Source organism: Dermacentor albipictus, chromosome 4 (assembly GCF_038994185.2).
Source record: "Dermacentor albipictus isolate Rhodes 1998 colony chromosome 4, USDA_Dalb.pri_finalv2, whole genome shotgun sequence".
Classification (NCBI taxonomy): domain Eukaryota; kingdom Metazoa; phylum Arthropoda; class Arachnida; order Ixodida; family Ixodidae; genus Dermacentor; species Dermacentor albipictus.
Window position 1 is genome coordinate 157,677,635 of NC_091824.1, and position 23,536 is coordinate 157,701,170.

At 45.2% G+C, this 23,536-nt stretch overlaps 2 protein-coding genes across 2 annotated transcripts in view; both read right to left on the reverse strand.

The window, feature by feature from the left end:
- LOC135903801 (uncharacterized) overlaps nucleotides 1–7,920 on the reverse strand; it is a 29,931-nt gene extending 22,011 nt beyond the window's left edge. The window contains exons 1-2 of the mRNA XM_065434220.1: nucleotides 7,771–7,920; nucleotides 1,290–1,337 (exon numbers count right to left, since the gene is read on the reverse strand). Coding sequence (XP_065290292.1) covers nucleotides 1,290–1,337; nucleotides 7,771–7,836 — 114 coding nt within the window. The 5' untranslated portion in view covers nucleotides 7,837–7,920. The remainder of the gene's footprint in view (nucleotides 1–1,289; nucleotides 1,338–7,770) is intronic.
- Nucleotides 7,921–16,473: 8,553 nt separating this feature from the next.
- On the reverse strand, nucleotides 16,474–23,271 carry LOC135903813 (ipis-1-like). The gene is made up of 2 exons (XM_065434232.2): nucleotides 22,935–23,271; nucleotides 16,474–18,194 (listed from the first exon to the last, which is right to left on the reverse strand). Coding segments are annotated over exons 1-2 (1,224 nt in total). The 5' UTR covers nucleotides 22,937–23,271; the 3' UTR covers nucleotides 16,474–16,972.
- Between the last annotated feature and the right edge of the window lie 265 nt (nucleotides 23,272–23,536).

Here is a 23,536-nt window from a genome sequence, read left to right on the forward strand (position 1 = left end):
AGTCGCTTAAATAAAATTATCGCATAAAAAGTAGAATATATTCGATAGGAAAAACGTTGGCGGTAGTGAGTCTCCAACTTACGGCCCCACGCTCAGGAGACGTGCGTCTTGCCCACTGGGCTAAACCAATGCCTCCTAGGTAGCAGGCCTCCGTACTCAGCTTTATGAGATCGTGCTACTTGGGCCGAAATTTCCATCGCCATGCACGGCGTGACGAAAGCGGTGACGTCAGAATTAGCGTGGATTACTCGGGAGCGTCCCCATTAGATCCTATGCCAGCCGGGCAAGGTAGCATGACGTCACGAATCGAAGTGCTCCGATCTTCCGTTATCTAGGAGGCATTGGCCAAGTCTCTTAAAAGTTAGCTTGCCCGTGAGGAGTTCATGACTCGAAGGACCGCTCAGCGGCGTTAAATTGCTCATTAATGCATTTTCTCATTCACAACTCATCAGAAGTGTCTAGGTGCGCACCCCCGTTTTTTTAAAGACGAAGAACAATTTAAGAGCTCTCATTGTACGCGGACGCTATTCCGAGTTCGCTGCTGCCATATGCCTCATGGTAGTTATTTAGTCAGGCACAGGTTAGCAGGAACAGACTGATTGGATATTCTGTAGTGATTCAGGGAGGTTCTGCATCCGTGTCGTCTGTCTTTTCACTTCCCGTTAAAAAGATGTATTTCATTTTCGTTACGTCCGACAGTATACAGTACTTGCCATACGTCCATGACACTACACATCACGCCACATATACCATACCAGCCAGTATTGCGAACGATGAATGCACAAATAAAATGCTAGTTTGTGCTTTCTCGGCGAAAGAAGCAATGGATTAGTTTACAGTTGCGAAAAACACTACGATGCTTCTTTAATTTAAGTTAATGAAGTTTGCATTGAAATGATGGCATGGGGTCATATAACTTCATTGTCTAATCATTACTTTATGAACAAACTTTCAAAAGTTCAGGCACGAAGAAACCTGCTATTAATTATGGTTAGGTCTTTTCGTCGTAAAGGGAGGAAGGGGGGAGGGGAGGTGAGGCCAATTTGTGCGTCTCAGTAGTGGTGGTAGTTGTTAGCGTAAAACCATTTGAAGTATTCGAAAGCATCGACATCAGAAGGTGATTACCAAACTATAGCTTTCATGTTGCTTTTTTCGAGTTCTCACTAACTTTGTTTTTTCTTCGGAGCTTACAAAAGCGGCTTGCTTTTAGTTAGTGAATCTACGAGCTATGTGCATTGGGTTAAGTGCGCCTTTAGCTATTTCAGAATGTCCATGCTTGTATCGCTCACCGAAGCTCCCATTTCGGCGACAGGTTTCTCCCCAAGGTGCTCCGATTCCTGGAGTAACAAAACGCACTCATGTCATACATTTTTTATCGAAGAAACGAGTAATTTGAATGCCGGTGTCAAGTGGACAGTCTTGCAGTGTGAAAAATAAAAAAAGAAGAGAACATATTACAACAGTGCTAATTGCTAAAATTAGGTCTGTTTCCCGTTTCTGTGTTGGGTTTTGTCGTGACCATTAAATGAATTACTACTTTACAATTTAATTGTTTTAATATATTTCATGGGCTTCTTATAACCTCCCGTTGTGACATTTACGCAATATTACTGGGCCTCAAAAATTTCATGTGTCTTCTTGTAGATTTCTAAGTGCACTAAACTAAACAAAACATACATATGGATGTAAATTAAATCCAACAGCGTGTTTATATTACAGATGATGCTACTGGTGTTTTACTGCATCTGCTTATTCAGTGCACCTGGACGTTCGAGTACTTAGTGAATGGCTGGACATGTAGGCACGCATAACGAGTGGCGTGAACGTAAAGTCACTTTCGAAGTTCACGCGCGACATTGAAATAGGACCTATGAAATAGGTGACCGACGACCATATAGTAAACAATGCTAACTATAAATAAAGTATTAAAATTTCGAGCATTCCTTATTTTTGTCTTGTCAAAACTGATCAACAAGGCCAAAATAAGGGATATTCGAAATTATAAAGTGAGAAATACAAATACAAATACAAATACCTTTATTTCAACATCAGGGATGTTAGGGGTGCACCCAAAAAGCCTATAACTGGCTTGACAGAGGGGCGCACCCCCGTACATAAAAACCGGCAGCAACAGAACATGGACAGAACAATAGTAATAAAAAAAGACTACAGTGCATAGGTAAACATCATATTCAATAAATATTAGTGAACATCTTCTTGAAATAACAAATTAATAAATGAAGGCGGCAGAATTAACACGATACGCTCAGGAACACTAAGAATGCAAAATGAAGAATAACAATAAGAGAAGAAAAAAGAGAGGAAGGAGGTGCGTAGTAAAAAACACCCGTATCGTAAGGTTTTCAGTGCTCATTGCGCCGATTAAGAAATGTTGGTATTATATGTTGGAGCATTTGACGACCGTAATTAGTACGAAAGGATGGCACATGCCAGACGTCGTTGTTACGTGTTGTGTAGTAATTAGCTTTGGGCCGTAAGTTAGCTGTGTCATCAAAGAATGTGTCATGATTTTTCCGTTTTCTTTCATATCGTTTACTTAGCAATAAATTATATAGGTCATTAATTGGTGTTACTTTTAATGATGCGAAAAGAGGTTGAGTGTGAGCAGTAAACGGGGCATTCGCAATGATACGAATGACCTTTTTTTGTATTTTCTGTAACCTATATGTATTTGACCATGTTGTTGTACCCCACACCAGATGACAATATGAAAGGTTAGATAAAAATAGTGCATTATAAACTAAAAGTCTAACACTCAGAGGTAGTAGAGAGCGGACTCTGTATAACATGCCTGTGCATTTTGCAAGTTTTTTAACCAGATTGTCGATGTGTATGTCCCATGAAAGATTGCACTGCAGTGTCACACCCAGACACTTTACTGACTCCGCTATTTCAATGCTTTGAAAACCAAGCGTTAGTGTAGGTAAGTGTTCTAGTGGTTTGTTCTTAGGTCTAAAAAGTACAGCTTTGGTGTTGGTAGCGTTAATTTTCAATAAAGATTTAGTACTCCATTCGACCAGTTTGCGCAGAGTTTCATTAGCGTTTAATGTCAAGTTATTAAGTGTTTTAGCCCTAAAAAATATGCTGACATCATCTGCATACATTATACATTTAGCGCTGTTGTCAATATTCACAATGTCGTTGATATAGATGTTAAAGAGTGTAGGTCCGAGAATACTGCCTTGCGGCACCCCAGAATGAATGGATCTAAAGTGCGATGAAGAATTGTTAATTACAACCCGTTGCTGGCGGTGCTCTAAATATGTTATTAAAAGCTGAAGGAATGTGCCGCGAAATCCATAGTGTTCAAGTTTAAGGAATAATAGGTTGTGATTTATGGAGTCGAATGCTTTGGAAAAATCCACGAAAACCCCGAGAGTTAGTTATTTTCTTTCAAATGACTCTAATATAATTTCCTTCATTGTTAATAATGCTGTTTCTGTTGATTTTCCTGCGACAAAACCAAACTGGGAAGCTGATATGACTTTGTGCTTGTTAATAAAGCTTGTAATGCGCACTAATAAAAGCTTTTCAAAACATTTCGAAAAAACTGGTAAGATCGATATAGGTCGGTAGTTGGAGAAATTATTTTCGTCTCCTCCTTTAAAAATTATGGTAACCTTGGCTACCTGAAGGTTTTTCGGGAATGTTCCTGAGGAAAATGCCAAGTTTATTATGTATTCTAATATCGGTGCAAGTATGTGCGATGTGTACTTCGCTGGCAATATTTGGAGGTCGTCAATATCTTTACTTTTACTGTTTTTCAGCGATTGTAGGACCGACAGAACTTCGTTAGTTGTAACAGGGGTTAAAAACGCGGTTTCGCTAACCTTTTGACTCATGCTGCTTAGGTTGCTGCTTAGGTTGGGCTGCGTGCCGTCTGCGATGGACACGAAGAAATCATTGAAAGCATCTGCTAGTTGAGAGCCGGATAAGTGAGTGCCATGTGTGACTATTTCATCTACTACAGTCTTCTTTTTTAAGTTGAGCAAATTATTGAGCCTCCCCCAAACAATATCGGAGTGCTTTATTACTTCGTCGTTAAATTGGTTACTCATATAATTCCTTTTGGCTTGCCGATTAATACTGTTAGCTTTATTTCTCGCAGCCTTAAACTTCTTCAAATCGTCAATATCTTTTGTTTTTAGAAAGCGCTTAAAAAGTATGTTTTTATTTCGTACTGCCTTTAGGCATTCCTTGGTTATCCACGGCTTACGCGCCTTCAAAGCTCGCACTCTTGTTTTGTATGGAAAAGTCTCACAATACAGCTGCTTGTAGGTGGAAATAAAAGTACCATAAGCTTCATCAACATTGGTTTCCTCATAGACGTTGCTCCAGTTTACTTGCGACAGTTTATCATAGAACGTTTGTAAAGTAGTCTGGTTTATGTCTTGAACACGCATAGCAAACCTTGTAGGTTTGTTAGGGGGAACTGTGTGATTTGTAATTAAATAAATTGGTAAGTGATCACTAAGATCAGCTGCCAGTGCACCGGATATTGACAATTCATCACATGCATTAGTAATGAAGGTGTCTAGTAACGTTGATATTTCGGGCGTAATGCGTGTTGGTTGATTTATGATATTGAAAAATGCGTTGGTCTCTAGTATAGTATAGAACTCTTGTTGAAGTGTTGACTTTTCAAGCAAGTTTATGTTCAAGTCGCCACCTAATATGAGTGTGTATTTATTATCATTTACCCAGCTGAAGTACTCGTCCAAAAAATGAAGAAATGTGTTACTGCTTCCCCTGGGTGGGCGGTAGGTGACAGTAAAAAGCAAGGAATTAGATTTTAGGGTAAGTACCTCGTAGTCGTCGGTTACAACACAGAAATTGTCAAGTAATTCGCATTTTAAAAACTTTTTCGACAGTATCGCAACCCCCCCCACCTCTCTTAGAGCTCCGGTTAAGGAAAAATGTGGAGTATTCAGGCAGATTAAGGACAGCAGAGTGGCTTTCGTACCATGTCTCAGAGATCATCAAAGACTGAGGAAACCGTAAAAAATGGACGCAGCCTGAAATCATTCAGAATGAAACTTAGCATAGGATAAACCAAGATGTATGCTTTGAAAGATAAGTAGGGTAATATCATCAGCAATCTCGAAGGTATAGTAAGAGCAGCGAAAGTATTCTATACTGACCTGTACAGTACACAGAGGATCCACGATACCAACATTCGAAGCAGTAACGAACAGGCTGCGGAGACTCCTTCTATACATAGTGATGAGGTTCGAAGGGCCTTGCAAGACGTGAATTGGGGAAAAGCGGCAGCAGAAGATCGAATAACAGTCGTTTTAATCAAAGATGGAGGACACATAATGCTGGAAAAACTGGCGGCTCTCTATATGAAGTGTCTATCGACTTCAAGGGTCCCAGAAAACTGGAAGAATGTAAATACTATAGCAATCCACAAAAAGAGAGACGTTAAAGAATTGAAAACTTATAGGCCCATTAGCTTACTCCAAGTATTATATAAAATATTCACCAAGATAATTTGTAATAGAATACGGGCAACATTGCACTTTAGTCAACCAAGGGAACAGGCTGGCTTCATGAAGGGATGTTCTACATTGTATCACATCTAAGTCAATAATCAGGCCATCGAGAAATCCCCAGATTGCAATCAGCCTCTCTGTATGGCTTTCATAGATTACGAAAAGGCAGTTGATTCAGTAGAGATAAGACCAGTCATAGAGGCATTACGTAATCAAGTTATACAGGCCGTTTACGTAAATATATTCGTAAACATCTACAGAGATTCCACAGCTACCTTAATTCTACACAAGTACGCAGACAGCTATAAAGAAAGAGGTCAGACAAGGAGACACAATCTGTCCAATGCCATTTACTACGTGCTTGGAAGTATTCAAGCTATTAAACTTGGAAGACTTAGGAGTAAAGATTGACAGCGAATATCTCAGCAACGTTTTGTTTGCCGATGACATTGTTTTGTTCAACAACACTGGAGCGAACCCGCCGTGGTTGCTCAGTGGCTATGGTGTTGGGCTGCTGAGCACGAGGTCGCGGGATCGAATGCCGGCCACGGCGGCCGCATTTCGATGGGGGCGAAATGCGAAAACACCCGTGTGCTTAGATTTAGGTGCACGTTAAAGAACCCCAGGTGGTCAAAATGTCCGGAGTCCTCCACTACGGCGTGCCTCATAATCAGAAAGTGGTTTTGGCACGTAAAACCCCAAATATTATTATTATTAACACTGGAGGCGAGTTACAACAAATGATTAAGGCCCTTAACAGAGAGAGTGTAAGAGTGGGGTTGAAGGTTAATATGCAGAAGACAAAGATAATGATGAATAGCCGGGCAAGGGTAACAAGAGTTTAGGATCGCTAGTCAGCCTCTAGAGTCTGTGAAGGAGTGTGTCTGCCTAGGTCAATTTACCACAGGGAACCTTGACCATAAGAAGGAAATTCACAGAAGAATAAAAATGCGTTGGAGCACATACAGCATACATTGTCAGCTCCTCAGTTGAAGTTTACCATTCTCATCGAAAAAGAAGGTGCACAATCAGTGCATTTTACCGGTACTGATATATGGGGCAGAAACTTGGAGACTGACAAAGAAGCTTGAGAACAAGTTAAAGACCGCGCAAAGAGCGATGGAGCGAAGAATGCTAGGCGTAACGTTAAGAGACAGAAAGAGAGTGGTTGGAATCGGAGATCAAACGGGTATAGCCAATATTCTTATTAACATTAAGAGAAAAAAAATGAAGCTGTGCAGTTCATGTAATGCGCAGGTTATATAACCGGCGGATCATTACGGTTACAGCGTGGGTGTCCAGAGAACAAAAAGCAGTCGAGGATGGCCGAAGGCTATAAGGGGGGCGATGAAATTAAGAAATTCGCGGGCGGCAGTTGTAATCGGTTGGCGCAGGACGAGGTTAATTGGAGAAGGCAGGGAGAGGCCTTCGTCCAGTAGGGGACATAAAATATGCTGCTGCTGATGATGATGATGACTAAGCAACAAACAACTAAAGAATAAGCACAAAATTTTACAATTTTTGAACTTCAGCACATTAGAGCCCTTCAAGCATCCCTTTTCATATTCCACGCCGTATGCCACAGGAGTGAGGGTTCTTTTTTACAGTGACCTAATGTTAGCAAATTGCTACCTGCCCCTACAAGCGCGTACTTTTTATTTTATTTTGGCGCAGCGTTTCTTTGGGAAGAGGGACGCATATGCAACAACTTTGAACACAACAGCGCAAAAAACGGGACAGGGCGAGAAGAAAACAGACACACAGAGTGCTCTTTCGTTCAAACATGTTTCCTTAACAACAAGCACGGATTAAAACCTGAGTGAGTTAAAGACAGCTCTATTCAAAGGAGCGTCAGGAGCGTTTGATGCTGTGCACCCGCCTGTGCGGCCTTGATTATTTAAGCTCACAGTATCGAGCTTAAGAGCTTTCTCAACGCCTGCGCCTGGATCTGTCTCACTAGCAATGAAGACAAAATTGCGAGTGCTTCAAGGGCATTCGTAGAACATGCGTTACACCTCGTCAAGAGCTACGATAAGTGAATGACGTATTTTGTATTGAATGCTCATTTACAGAAAAACGTGCGCCTGCTAAATTGCACCAGCTTCACAAGCCCGTAAAGCGACACAGCCCACTTATCGTCTCGCAATGGGCTCCTAATTTTGCAGCTGAGGCTAGGATGGCGCCCGATTAATGGTCGCGTTCATGCGAGCCTCCGTACGCCTCGCTGTCTACCTTATTTCGTTAGTTCTCTTACCGGCAAATCGTATTTCGGCAACGCTTTCTGGGGTGGCACGCCGTTAGGTGATCGGTTGTCTTCCATCGGAGACACGGTGATCGGGGCTATCGAACGTACGTGCTACATGCGCATGCTTCTTCTTCTTCGTCTCCTTCTTGATGTTGATGTGCGTTCCTTGAGACGCACGAGGGAGACCGACTGCAAATGAAGTGATCAGCTGTAAATAAGAAAAGTTACCGCGGTTAAATGCGGGTAAACCAAGATTGTCGATCGATAGCATGGTTTTGCGTGCTTTTGGAAAGGACACAGGTGCTGCTCGGGGCGCCGTCAGCAACTACTGCATCTAGAATTGCACCACAAGACAACATACAGACGCAGCAGAGAGCGAAGTGACCTTCATGCTGCGTCTCACTTCGATGCCAACTAAACGTCGAAGGCACAGCGCATAAGAAGCTAGCAGCACTCGGCACACTTTGTACACATCGGGGATCACATTCAAGATATGGGCTCCCACGCGGCGTATGCAGCAGCCACCGGTAGGGGTACCGTAAGTCCTAGTTTGACCTTGACTGAGCTTGAAGTTCAGATTTAGGGAACCTGGTGTTTTGTGAGTTTGTACCGGGAGTAGTAGAGCTATCGCAGTAAAATCTACTTGAGATCCGTCCTCTCACATCGATGGCGTGCATGTCAGCGGTTGCTATAAGGCCGTGTGTGCCGCCGTTACTAGTATTGATGAGCCCTGTGTGAATCGTGAGAACTTCGATTAGAATATTGAACAAAACCAGTTGCTTCCAATATCTGATAAAATGGTGAAATTGTGAATATTAAGCTACCCTTACACCTACACCCCCCCCCCCAAAAAAAAATAAAGAGACTGTGATATATGCATATGTGATGAGAGTTACCTGCTGCAAAAAAAAAAAAAAACTTATGCTGGTAATCCATAGAATCATGTTCAATATGCATGAAATTCCGGTAAGTGCTGCAAATTGTAAATGTGAAAAAAGTAATGATGATTTCATTTCATTTCATTTTATTACCTTAAAACCCATTGATAGGGGTATTACATAAGGGGTGGGAATACATTAGTACATAATTTGCATAATACATAGCTAAACACGCAAACAACAACAAAAAACTACATGAGCTAATGTGTTACATACATCAGCGCAAATACATAGACCTAAACAATACAAACTAAAGTGGCACGAGCATATAAGTCTGTTAAGACAAGTCATGTTCACTGGGAAAAGTGCGCAGTGACACTCTCCATGAACGTATAAGGGCAAATGATGGCGGCGATTTGGTGGGGCAGGTTCTTCCGATGTGTAGCGGCATGGCAAAAGAATGAGGCGGAAAAGGTAACAGTGCGCGTGCGAGGGCGGCCCACTTGAAAAGTGTGGCGTGTACGATGAGGTGTTCGGGCTGCGGGTAGGATATAGGGTGGTTGATTAAGTGAGCTGTGATAAAACAGTACTCACGTACGGGGCAGAAACCTGGAGGCTTACGAAAAGGGTTCTACTTAAATTGAGGACGACGCAACGAGCTATGGAAATTGTTTAACTGCGCGAACAAACGGACCACAAAGACAGCATGGTAGACAGCATGGTAGATATTAGCGAAACAATGTTTGCTAATATCTACAAACTCGCTCAACAACAAGTTCTTCTTAGCTATGGAAAGAAGAATGATGGGTGTAACGTTAAGGGATAAGAAAAGAGCAGGTCGGGTGAGGGAACCAACGCGAGTTAATGACATCTTAGTTTAAATCTAGAAAAAGAAATGGGCATGGGCAGGACATGTAATGAGGAGGGAAGATAACCGATGGTCATTAAGGGTTACGGACTGGATTCCAAGGGAAAGGAAGCGTAGCAGGGGGCGGCCGAAAGTTAGGTGGGCGGATGAGATCAAGAAGTTTGCAGGGACAACATGGCCACAATTAGTACATGACCGGGGTAGTCGGAGAAGTTTGGGAGAGGCCGTTGCCCTGCAGCGGGCGTAGCCATGATGATGATGATGATGATGATGATGATGATGATGATAAAACATATGGAAAAGTGAAAGGGTTCCAGTGTGCCGGCGCGTACAAAGGGGAAGTAAATTCAATTCTTTCTTTAAGTAAGATATGCTCACGTCATATGAATAATTAGAATGGATGAACCTTGCGGCGCGGTTTTGAACGGCTTCGAGTGCGTTGATGAGATATGCTTGGTGTGTATTCCATATGGCGGATGGATATTCCAGTTTCTCTCGGACTATTGACTGGTAGGCCAGTAGTTTAACCGGTTTGGGAGCACGTTTTAGATGACGCTTGAGAAAACCCAGCGATTTGTTAGCAGATGAAATGGTGTTACTGACGTGTGTTCGCCAGGATAAGTCGTTAGATATAGAACACCTAGGCACTTGTAAGACTGCGCAGCACACACGGGAATGTTATTAATTGTGGAAATGGGTCGCGCCGACGAGAAAATGCCATCAAGTTGCATTTCTTAGGATTTGGTTCCATTAACCACCGGTCGCACCATTGCTGTAAACAGTTATGCCCTCCTGAAGTAAGTTTTGATTAGATGTGCTAGTAATTGTTCGATAAATGACGCAGTCGTCCGCCTACAAACGAACGTTGCAGGACACTTGCAGCAATAAGTCATTGATGTACATTAAGAAGAGTAGGGGTCCAAGAACAGATTCTTGCGGTACACCGGAAGTCACTGGTAGGTGGTTAGATGCGCGGTTGTTAACTGTAACGAACTGAGATCGGTTTGTCAAGCACGCTTCAATCCATCGCAAAATGTCGGGGTGAAGGTTCGCAAGAGAAAGTTTCAGTAGTGGACTTTGGTGTGGTACCTTGTCGAACGCTTTTGCGAAATCTAGAAATATCGCGTTTGTTTGCAGGTTAGAATCTAAATTGGTGTGAATATCATGTAGGAAAATCGCCAGTTGTGTTTCGCAGGAAAAGCCTTTGCGGAACCCATGCTGTGAAGAATAAAAGTATTTGTTCGAGTCAAGAAATTTCATGATTTCTATGTACATGACGTGTTCCATGAGCTTACAGGGCACACTCGTTAACGAAATGGGGTGATAATTAAGCGGGCAATTCCTGTCACCTGCTTTGTGGATGGGAACAACCCTCCCCACCTTCCAGTCATGTGGTATTTCACCAGTTAAAAGTGACTGCGAGAATTGCAAACACAGGAATGCCGCGTGACATGGCTAGTATTCTTTAACAGTTTCGAATTAACGTTATCCACGCCGGCTGACAATGTGAGTTTAAGATTGTCAATTAACGATGAGATACCATCTGGGGAAAATGTAATGGTTGGCATAACGCTTATTTCATTAGTACGCTCAGAGTATATACGTTTCATCAGTATGATCAAAGTAAAACCTCTCAATATTCAGACTGGGGTGTTCCCCCACCTTGAATCACTATAGGCCCGACTGCCCGTGGCGCGGAGGCATACCATCACTACAACACATTACTCGGAATTGTGAATCACACCCGCTTGATAAAACACATGGGCGGCCGAGGTCAGCGGGGCCTTGGACTAAAGGGTCTCCGACCACTGCACGTAAATCGTTTAAGTCAATAAAAGTCTCTCTCTCTCTCTCTCTCTCTCTCTCTCCTCTCTCTCAGAATGCTGTGTCAGAAAAGGCGAGAGGACATAAAGGTGTCAACACGCAAGGAGGTAATATGGCAATGTCTTGACGTTGATATTTCTTTAATTTAGTGGTGGTGGGCCCGTTTGATAAAACACACGGGCGGCCGAGGTCAGCGGGGCCTTGGACTAAAGGGTCTCCGACCACTGCACGTAAATCGTTTAAGTCAATAAAAGTCTCTCTCTCTCTCTCTCTTTCAAAATGCTGTGTCAGAAAAGGCAAGAGGACATAAAGGTGTCAACACGCAAGGAGGTAATATGGCAATGTCTTGATGTTGATATTTCTTTAATTTAGTGGTGGTGGGCCTCCTCCCTCTCTTTTTTTCGCTTTGTTCTCGAGCACAAAGTTTCATATTGGGGGCGAGCTCCACCAGTGTAGAAGCTGGCACCACCGTCGGCGTGACGTGGCATGAGGGATCACGTGGACACAGCGGCCGCGTCGGCTGCTTCGGAAGTGCCGAAGTGAGCTGAAAACTAAAGTTTAAAGTCCCATCTGCGCTGCGGTTCTCATTAAGTGGTGAGGTTGTCCCGCCTTGGGTGCCTGCTTGACAACATTTGAAGTCACTATAATAAGTAGTGGCTGCCTTTGGAGGCGTGCAGCATGGTAGGCTACTGCTCGGTGCCGCCGTGCCAGGCGTATGCAGCGGAGCCCGGTGTCAGCCTTATTAGCACGAAGCCGGAGGACAAGAAGCTGAGCGAAACTTGGTTCGCGAAACTTAGGACCGGCAAACAGCCATCGGCTACAACTCGGGTATGCAGCAAGCACAGACGCGAGGAATATTTCGGCTATGGCGCCGGGACTGAGATATTCGGTGAGTAGCAGAAAGCGCGCACTGAGACGTTCGCCCGCTCTCGCTGCCCGGCTAATGTCATCACGGTTCGGTTTATCAACTGGTTGATGCTAGACACTGGCAAGTTCACTGGACTGCAAAGGGAGCGGTAAGAAGCACATTAAAGAAAGGCATGGCGTATGGTCATGTTTGTGTTATGAATTAAAGCACTGGATTACGAAAAAGAAGCAGCGCGAGATCGCCCGCTGAGTGCATACAGTGTGACGCAACCTTAGAGATAATATTGAAAAGTCCAAGAATTCAGAATAATAAAGAATATTGAATCGTCGAGACGGCACATCACAGTCGCCGTAGGCGTCGAAGTCCCTTGTTAAAACGAAGTTGTTTTTGAAGAGCTCTGATAACATCCACGCAACAATGGTTGCTTGTGAACTGTCAAATGCTCATATTCTGCGGCCTAAAGCTCACAGCACGGTGCGAAAACGCCCTCAGTAAAAGTGAAACGTTGTGCGCGGTCATGCATGCAGACGCACCGTCGCTCGCCGGGAAACCGTGCGATGCTGCATGCATTGCGGCTTCGTTTTGTTATGCGCCATTTGGTTATACAGACGGCCCACTATGAGAACATATTTCACATAGCTTGCGCCTAGCGACTGCCGACCTTTCACTCCAGCCGGTTTCGAGAGAGTCCATCGCAGCGACTGCCCGCAATGGCTTTCACTGTACGTATTCGGTAAAGATATGGCGTCTGTAAACGATTCTGTGCTTTCAGTTTGGCCAGGATTAATATTTGGACAGTAATAAAGTTCCCTCGTTTTAAGGGTACATACAGAAATGTACACGAGGGCTGCCGCGTGGTGTTTTTATTGAGCGCCGTAAGCCAAACCTAGGAGGAGAGCGCCGCGTGATCCCTCACACTACGCAAGGGAGGCGCTTCCAACAGATGGCGACCCCGTAAGTCCTCGCCCTCAATAGTGACTGTAAAAACATTACTTTTCTCGAGGATTCAAAGGACGTTCCTCTGTGTTCTTGTGAACCTCAGATAGAGGCTGAGCTGCTGCTGCAAGGTCTTGCCATTCTGGATGATCTCGCGGTTTTGCGCTGTTTATCAGAACGTTTGACGCCAAATGAAAGGAACGCTTACCAGAAATTAGGCAGCGTAATCTGTATACCAAATGTCAAGCGTGTATCTGTTTACGTATGAGCAAAACACGCCTCGTAAATGAAGCATGTTAATGTGGTTAATGTGATTATTATGTATAGTACAGAGTTTTCGGAGAGTATTTCGTTACTCCGGGTGGGCTCTGTCGGGTAGATTGCTAAGAGTGAATGACTTTTCATTCCACGGAAAGAATATCTCAGGAAAGCTTATTTAACTAGTTGGCTAGAATGTTAGGTTCGGCTGACTAGCACAAACGCAACCTATGCTATCTTGTGCCAAGAGGGAGATGCAAACCATGAGTCAACAGAGAAGATTGTACCGTCTTTAATGCGGCTCGCTTTCTCAGGGCCTACATTTTTTTTTACTTCCTCGCGGCGATTGTATTTTTATGCCGGCTGAAAGAAAAATAAACAAAGTACTTGAAGTTATGTGCATGCTGAAGGACTTCATTTACAAGTACTGAAGGTCAATTTGGATATTCACGAAGTTAGTAAAAAGGATCACACTAAGAAATTACTTTTAGCCAAGTAATGAAATTCGAATAGACTCCTAAGTAGTCACGACCTAACACTAGTGGGTAATGTTGCCACAGCTACTGCTTTATCAGTAGGTCTATGATTTTTTCCAATTATTAGTAATTCAGAGATAATAAACCTTTTGGATCTAGTGATTTTTAACTTGTACCACAAAAACAATGCGTGCATTTGGTACATTCTTTACGGAATTTCGCGCTTATTTCGCTACTTTCTACGAAACCTACTACTTTTAGGATACATGGTTCACTGCTATAGTACGATCATCTTTTATTGCGCATGAGCAACGAGCGATATGTACTTTTTTTAATTTTTAGGCTTAAGGATAACAAAAAACGCAATACCTCTGAAGCCCGCTGAAAAAAAAGTTATTTTTCAAGCCACGCATCCTACAATTTGGAGGTCATTGTATCGGTTTACTGCACCGCAATTTGCACATTGTAGAATTGAATCCGTGCCGGCAAAATTCCGTTTTCAAATATCATTTTTCGCCATTGTAGAAAAAATCTGCTTATTTGTACTGATTTTTCATATACATATCAATGACTATTTTTCATGACCTAAGGCGACGATGCTTGCAAGTGCCCATTCATCCAGCGGTTGACTGCTGCTGTGGCGGTGCCTCGCGAACGATGAAGCAACTCTTCAGGCTGTGTAGTTACCGTCCACATCGCGCGGTGACGCCACATGCATGGTCTTCGCTTTGCATACTCTTTCGCACGCTCAAACCACTTGGCACAGACGATTCATGATGTGAAGTCAAGCTGGTAGGTGTGAGTGACACTGTAATGTATTAGCATAGTTACACACCGCTGAAATGGAGGCTTCCCAAAGTGGAAGATGCAATAGCAAAATATGGAGAAGGGACAGAATCTAGGAAATAACATCACGAGATAAAATTGAACACGGAGGAAATAAACTCCTAGGACGGAGCATGATTATAGTCTTCAGCTGACGTCAACGACGCAGCTCTCACTTCGCTAATACCCAAACATGGCGGCAACGATGACGTCAGTGTACCACATTCTCAGGCGCGCATGCGTATTCTTGCTTTCTTATGGTGACTGTTTTTCACCAGCTTATCACTGTTATGGCTTTGTCGTTTGCCGCATCACGCGCCTGTGGCGCAGTCATGCGTTCACGTTTCTTGCGTATACCTCTTTTTGCCGTACCCCAAGATGGTGTTTGACGCCAATGCAAGCATTGTATAGCGTCGGCCCCAGATGTGGTCATGACGCGGCAGGTTTTAGTGTCCTACCGCCACGCTAGCCGACTACAGCGCGCACATTTCTGGCAAGACAACGGCTGCGACAGCAACGTGCAGCTGCCGCAGTTGCATGTTGCAAGGAAAACAATAAATGTTTACGCTGCAGTAAACGACGACGCACGAGCATGTCCGCAGAAAACGTGCTCAGAGTGTAAGGCAATGAACCCGAACAATCAAGAGCCAATAGAATTAAACCGCCAGGGAGCTGAGTCCACCGGGTGGAGTCCACCGAGTGCAGGGTCAGGGCTCACTTTTAGAGACGATGCAGGAAACGAGATAGAGAGATAAAGAGCGTGAAGGCATCACGGAAACTTGGCTCGCGGGGGCTGGTCGAGTGAAGTCATGCTCCTCCGCAGTAGGGAGGCCGTAGGCGTCTGTCCGCTATTTTCACAGTGCAGTTGTTTTGTTGTGCCACGCTTGCTACAGTATATTACAACATCAGCTAGCATGCAGACATAAGGTTACGTTAAGTTACGTGCTAGTTTTGCATATTTCTGCTTCCAGTATACTTGACGTCCTGCTTCGTCGCGAGCGCAAGCAGTATGCTGTGGCCGCTGGACCCGAAAACATGTCATTCTGCTTGATTGGCGGCAGATAGGTTCAGATTTACGATGGCTTCCATGTAATAAATAGGTCATTTTTTGCGACCTAATGTTACACCAATACAAAGTAGCGGACAATGTTACATGGAAGTACATGACACAAACTATCTTTCTTTCATAAGTGTCACACTATCTTTAGGACGCGAATGCAAGCAGTGAGAGAAGTTTCTCTAACCTTTGTATAGGGCTGTCTGTTACGAGTATAGTGTATTTCTTTGCTCCACGACGTAAAACCTCCATGGCGGAAAAAAAGCGCAAACATAATCACTGTGGAAGAAAGCGATGCCGAAGGCTACGCCTGTCAAAGCTACGAGAGGCATCCAAAGTGTACGAAGTGTGGCATATGTGTTTAGCTGGGGATCATACTAGTCTTACTTTGATAGCCGACAGATATCCCAGACAGAAAGCGAGATACAAGCTTTAACTGTATGCTGCAGATGTTAGTATGGCTGATCGCCTGTCATGCTATCCCAGGTGCTGGGTGATGGTTATAATATATATGGTGATAAGCACAAACAGAACACGCAGTCACACACATTTATACGCTATGCACTGTACGTACATGTACATTAGCACTGTAGAGATATTTACAAAGTTTCTTCTAGGCTTGTGGCCCGCAAGAACATCAGAGAGAGGAATGAGATTGCGGGAGGCGGCGAGAAGCGCTAGCCGCCGTAGCCACTGTTTACGACAGACAGCAATGGTGCAGCTGGATCTCGGGAGCGGCCGACACCGCCGCCACTCAGGCCGAATGCGGTAGCGTGTTCTATATATACTCGCGCTACCTGCATGTGAGCGCATCTTCTTCACCTGCTTTGTTGGCGATGGTCGCGCCGCTACAAGATGATTGGAATGAGAGTGAGACTGAGGAATGAGCAATGAGAATGAGACTGAGGAAGAAGGAATGAGAACGAGACTACACACACGCACACGCGCACACACGCACACACACGCGCGCGCAGGTGAGCGAGTGATGTCGCGATTAACTGACTTGTACCATCAGTTACCACAATCGTAACTTTACTTCAGCTATCATCATCCGCAACTGCGGCTTAAATTTGTGGGAAATGTCGGACAACAACTTAATTTATTAATATTGCCAAAATGACAGATTGATTCAGTGTGTGCAACGAAGAACTATGCCAGGCATTTTAGGTCAGGCAACTGTCATTGGCTCGCAAACTTGTTTATCATCTATAGATGTAACATCTAGTTCATGTTATAAACATCACATTTGTTTGAGGATATTCCTTTCACTGAACCAATCAAAAATATTATATCTGGATCCCTGCCTACAACGAGGAACAAGAATGGATGGTCCACAGTGAACTTGCGTGGTGGATGGTCAGATACAGCAGCTGTTGATTCGCCTGTAGTGGATTGTTCATCAGGATCAGGAACCGGTCCACTACAACCAGCCTTAAAGTAGACAAAGTGCTTCGCAGATGACACGACGACATCTTTGTGCGATGCTTTACACAGACCCGACAAATCGGCTCCTTCTGAGAACACGTCACCTTCGCCCATGGAACAAAGCAGTTGCTTCAAGTCTATGACGCACTTGATGGTGAACTTCGGCAGAGTCAGTACAGTGTCCCCCTGTTCTTTGAGCATGCCTAGGCAATGCAGAATCTTGGACGCGTTCATTTTTTCTTCCACGCTTGCAAGTCCTTCCACATCGTATGGCAAGAGAATGACTAGTGATTGGTGAGGTGACTCAAAGGGCAGTTCCGCAAGGCTCACTCCGAGTTCCAACGAATCACCTACCGGGAACGGAGCCGTCTGCGTCATCATAGCGATGGTGCAAGTCCGGTCTCGTCCCTCGTAGAAGATTCCCTCCGAAGCCCGGTCGAAGCGGCGCCACCAACGAACTTCCTGCCGAATAAGGCCTACGAGAACCAGCTGCGCTTGTTTGTTGACATCCTCTTGCCGGAGCGCTTGACCGGGAGCGGCAACCGTGTATGACGTCATCGCACGCGCGAAGGCGTCCATGGAGCGACGGCACTGCTCAGCGCTAAAAGCAAAATCTTTACAGTGACAGTGCACGCCAAGCTTCCCCATGCCCGCAGCGTATTCGTCGGTGAGCTCGATGGACTCAGCGTGGTAGAGACAGGCGTAACGCGTGAGGCGAAGGCCACCACTGCTTTGGCGAGGCCCCAGACGCAGGTCGCCGGTCCAGCGCACGAACCGCTCCAGGAGCTCGCCCTTGGCCCAGGTCCTGTAGGAGGCATGCAAGAGGCGCGTGATTTTACTGGCAGTGTCTCCCCGCGCTCCCTGGTGGACCATAACGAGGATGCAGGCGACCAGCCACGGAGAGAGGACCAAGTTGCCCTGGTTCCCAGAGAGGCGCATTTGCCTGTAAAGGTCGATAGGAAACTGCAACAGCGGTCCCGCCGTCTCAGGAGCCATGTCGAATGAACCGATGTCCAACCTGGGACAGAGTAAGCCGGGATCGGCGTGTAAGTAGTGTAATTGCTCGCATACACTGGACATCGCATAAACGGCTGGCGGAATATGCTAATTAAGTGCGAGGTTGACGGTTTGACGCCCGGAAACGGTGACACCATATTTCAATGGGAATTTAATGCTAAATTGCGACTCTGCACTGCTATATATTGTTTGAAGGAATTCAGGTTGACAGGCATCCCTTGTTGTTACGTTACGGAAATTGCAGTGTTTGGTATTACAATCTTGCCTGGTTACAATCACGTGGTATTACAATCTGCAGACGCAGGCGTCAGTAAGCAGGGTGCTGTGCTTACGGGCCCACCATGAGCCTGCCGTGAGCGGAGCGCTTCGCTGAAAGAGGACCTACTGCGGTGGCTTAGCGGCTATGCATGGTGTTGCTACTAAGCACTAGTTCGTGGTTTCAAATCCACACCGCGGCGGCCGCATTTAGATGGGGGCAAAATACGAAAAAGTCCTTGTCCCATTCATTGAGGGCACGAGAAAAAACACCTAGTGGTCAAAATTAATCCGGAGTCCCCCCACTATAGCGTGCCTTATAACCAAATCGTGCGTTTGGCACGTGAAATAACTCCATTCGCTGAAGTGAGTTAAATTCAATTGAATTGAGAAAGCGATAAGTGTTCACAGCATACTGGATCACAAAGTTCCTTATCAGAAAAATGACAAATTTGCGCACTGTGACACCCCTATGATAACACGGCGTGAAACTTATTTTGGAGCCACATGACGGTGTACATGCGGTGATCCTTACGCTAAATGTTCTACGCGTAGTGCGCGCCGATGGACGCGCCACTGCTGGAGGCCTTGCGAAGTGTGCTCGGAAAAGGAGGCAGCCTCGCGCGGTTGCTTTCTGCGTCGTTGACCGTGACACTCTGTCTTATTCACGTTTTCAGAGCAAAATAAGCAGCACCCTTCGCATGTGTGCGATGGTGAAAGCTTGCAGGAATGCCGAAGGGGAATTGTTGCAGGGTGGGGTGCTCAAATACCGGTAGAAACGTGCCGGGGATATGGTTCTAATCATTTCCCGCAAGGCCTCATCAGCGGGACCAACGGTAGCAATGGAACGCCGCCGTTCGGCGGGAAAATTCTTTTTTTTTTCATGCTTTATTTTGTTGTGTAGTTGTTTTTTCCACTGAATAATATTTGGACGGGTAAGCGACGAAGATGATCACGGCCTGCCCATGTTTTGTTCGGTTCGTCTGCAATGCAGCATGCGGTTTAAAGGCATTTCGCTAAAGTTCTGAACGCCGCTTGCCACTTCTACCGCTTGCCACTTTAGAGAATTGAGCTAGCTATAGGCAGCACGACTGCATGAGTGCATCGTGTTGTATGTTAAAGCTACTGAAGCTTGCAAAAACTGAAATTGTTGGTTTTATCCTGGCCGGTAAATTCTCACACCAGCTGTCACGCACTTCATGTTTTTTCATCAATGTCGTAGGTGGCTTCACGCATATTGAACTGTTGCTAGTTGCTTCATGCAGAACTGTTGTTGATTTTTTTTCAGGTGCGAGGATTTCACCCTGCATCGTTTGTAAATGGCTTAAATCACGCTGTGTTTTATCGGAATGATACCAGGCAAGCGTTTCTTCAACAGCTTTATTTATTGCACCCGTGCACATCCTAGATATTTTTGTTTCTTGGGAAATGTGTTAAGAAAACATGTAGTTCAGGGCAAGAATTGCTTATAGTTGCTGCATGTGGTATTTCTGTTCCATTTTCGGTAAAAAAGTTCGAGTCATATCCAGGAAGTTATTACACATCGATGCTGTCTGAGCAGACTTACCATGCCGAGTGATTTGTTTGTTTCACAAAGGAGTCCCTTTTTGCATGTGAATTTTGTACTTAACTGAATTATTTCTTATTATGACTACACCGAAGAGGTATACAAATTCGGCCTCGTCACCAGCGCCCATGTACTTTGACTGGCACTGCTCTGCCTTTAAATATATCATGTAGCATCTTCTCTCTGTAACATTTGAGAAAAAAGAACTACTGAAAGGTTGGTCAGACTTTAGCTTTGTACGCTTCCAAGCAGCTCCCTAAGGAAAATCAAGATTATGAAAACTGCAGCGGGAATGGCCGTTCATTGGCGTATGCAGCAGAATTGCATCAGTGGTATACAGCGCTAACTCGCGCTGTTATTAACCCGTGTGTTTCATGACTTCGTTGAGTACTGTATGCATTTGCACCAATAAATTCGCAATTACTCTTCTTGAGGCGACTGTGACGGCACTTATTCGGCCATGTCACATGTATTCATCGGCAGAAAGATCACTAGGACATGTGCAGACACCGCACTGTGTGGATTTCTTTGAGATAAAAGTCTGCACTAACGACGTGTGCTTATTTTTGAGGTACATAAGCAGTATTCCGGCAAGGGTAGAATAAAAAAAAAAACGATTGAGATTGCAATGCTCAACAAAACCAAGTGGCTAGTTAACATGAGTTCCACTTCATGTAAATGAAGTTCATTGCGTTTGTCTGCGGGATACATCTGGCACGTAAGTGGTCCGGGTTGTCCCAAACACCATTATCGTGTTCATGTCTGCTCCCACAGAGGCCAGCGTCTCCCCTGCAACTGTCACCGCAGCAGAAGCAGTCTGGCACCCGAACAAAGGAGAAATCTCATCCGCGCACTTCAGCAATCCTTGCTGCAAAGTGTTGTCGTCTGCTACTGCTCCAGAGCGTACTGTTAGAAGCACCCGCTAGGTGGATATCAGTGGTGCCTCTATTAACGCGATAGCGTTAAGGAGCTCGTGTCACAGAAAAGCCGGTGTCGTCGGCGTCGGTGTCGGCGGCGTTGACCGTGAGCGCTAAATCACGGCAGGCGCTTCATAAATAAAAAGCAACTTCCAAGATTGGCCCGGTGGGAATCGAACCAGGGTCTCCGGAGTGTGAGACGGAGACGCTACCACTCGGCCACGAGTTCGATGCTTCCAAGTGGTGCAAACGCGCCTCTAGTGAATGCGGTGTTGCCTTCGAAACGAGCCGTGGAAAGTTATACTGCGGTGTATATTGGTAATTATGAACATGTAACGTACAGAAGTCACAATTACACGAGTTGCGAAGTGCGTTTCCGCTGCATTTCTTCTGCGCTTTCCGCACACGCAGAGCCATCTTGCGGCAAACACAGAAGACCCCCTCCTCTCAATGTACGGCGCTGCCCCGACAGGAGGCGCACCGCGCGCGCATTGGGACCGCTGCCAGGCGCGTCGCGGGACTCCCTCTCCCCTGACGACGCTTCGCCGTGCTCCCGGTCCTTTCTTTAGATTACTATCTATCTCTCTGCCCGTGCCGATCGCGACGTTTGGCTGGCGTAGATCGTTTCCCCTCCGAGACACCGAGTTCTTTGGTTCGTTCCGTTCGCTCAGGCGCACGTTTCGTTGCCGCGCCGAACGCTGCGTTGCTCGACGCTCACCGCGTGATAGGTGGGCGCTAAGTCCGATGCGGGGCGCATCGTAAGTGATCGCTGTGCCGTAGCGCATTGTCTTATACCCCTTGGCGGGTCGACGGGAACGCTGTCGCGTCCCACTCTTGAAGGCGAAGCTTAAGCGTCCTCCAATTTTAGAGTTACTGTATATACTGTATAGTTGCTGTATAGCATATACAGTTACTCTGGCTTCTATAGATGGTGCACTACGCGTATATCGAAAGCACTGGTTCTAGAAACACATAGCGCAAAACTTGAATGTCTATTGCCTATCATTGAATTTCTGTCCATACCTGGATGCCATCGAGCTGGTATCACTAATGTACGCATCATAACTGGTAAGTTTCGTTTGGTTGGCGAGTTGGTATTCCATTGCTGATGCAAGCAGCGCGAAACATATAAGACAAAGGGACTCAAAGCGGAATCCGTCTTCCTTTCTGTTGTAATTTTTTTGTTCCTCGCCTTAACAACGATAAGTTATACTTTACATTTAAAGAAAAGTGCGGACGTGTGAGACAGACAAATGAACACAGCAGTTCTGCTACATGGTAACGCGGGAAATGTCTTAAAGTACAGCGCGACGTCAGTAAACGTCGGTGACGCTCAGTAGGGAACGTTTGCTTCATAAACTGAGCTGCTTGCATTGAAATCGCAGTGCCTGTTGCACACTCCCGATTAATGATGGCAAGTGCTCATCAGCTGCAATGACTATGACGTCGCAAGTGCTGCCCCCCTTGACGTTACTGCGTAGTCGTCGATGGCAAGCATCTAAATTACAGGCAGCATCACTTAAACACTCACTTCTAACTTATCGCACTACACAACATGAAGTTTACGCTTTATATAGTTTTGAATGGTTGAACCTTAAAATGTATGCGGTGTTTGCATCTTTTGCACAAGCTACGGGTAATATTAAGAAAAACGCACGTAGCATCTTCTTCTCTTTGAAGTAATTTAGTACTCTGTTATTATCTCAATCTAATAATGTTATTCAGCCCGTTTTCCTTTCTTCAAGAGTTATAGCATGCAAGAAGGCTTGTTGTTCTTCGCTGTGCGTTCTGGAAGTAGGGGCACAGCTAGGCATGCTGAGTTGTGCAGCTCTTATGCGACTCTTCCTTCCGTTTCCACAAAGGTAAAGGGAACAATTAATTGATGCATTCATTTGTTGATCGACTAACTGACTGAAATAACGATATAGTTATCTTCCGATAGCTAAATTGTACAATTTGTGAAAGTCCTTTCTTAGATCTCACGAGGGTAGAAGGGGCTTACATTTCACTCTCGGTGCTGTAGTCGCTTTTGTCGAATTCGGAACTTCCGCTGCTCGTAGTCGTGGACGCATCGCCGCAGTGCAGCGACGGGGCAGTGGATGAAATCGAGCGATCGGACACATGTCTCGCAACCGCCACCCCGGAAGAAAGCGAGGACGTCTCAGGGGACTTTGAGGTTGAAGGCACCGAGAAAGAAGGCTGACTGTCCCTCTCCCCGTCCTGTGGACGTTTGAAGGACAACAACGCGTCCGAGTCAGCTCCAGGCGTCGCCAGGATAGACAGTTAGAAATACGCGTGCCTGTAGCTGAAACTTCTACTACTCCTTCTTCTCTGTAATGATGATGATGACGGTGATGACGGTGATGATGAGCCTTAAATATTACTTTATTCTAACCGGTTCTTGGCAAATCCCGAGAAGTGCGTATAATTTTGAGGATCTGCGTTTTCATCTAAATGACCCCTACTATCGCCGCCGAATGAGACGCGAATAGCGGAGCGCGTGGCCGAAGCATAACTAAAGATATAGTGCGCTCCGTCCAGTGCTCATGCTTATTAACAGGCGCGCACATCGCGTTTGACCTCACTGCGTGGTTACGCTCCCCA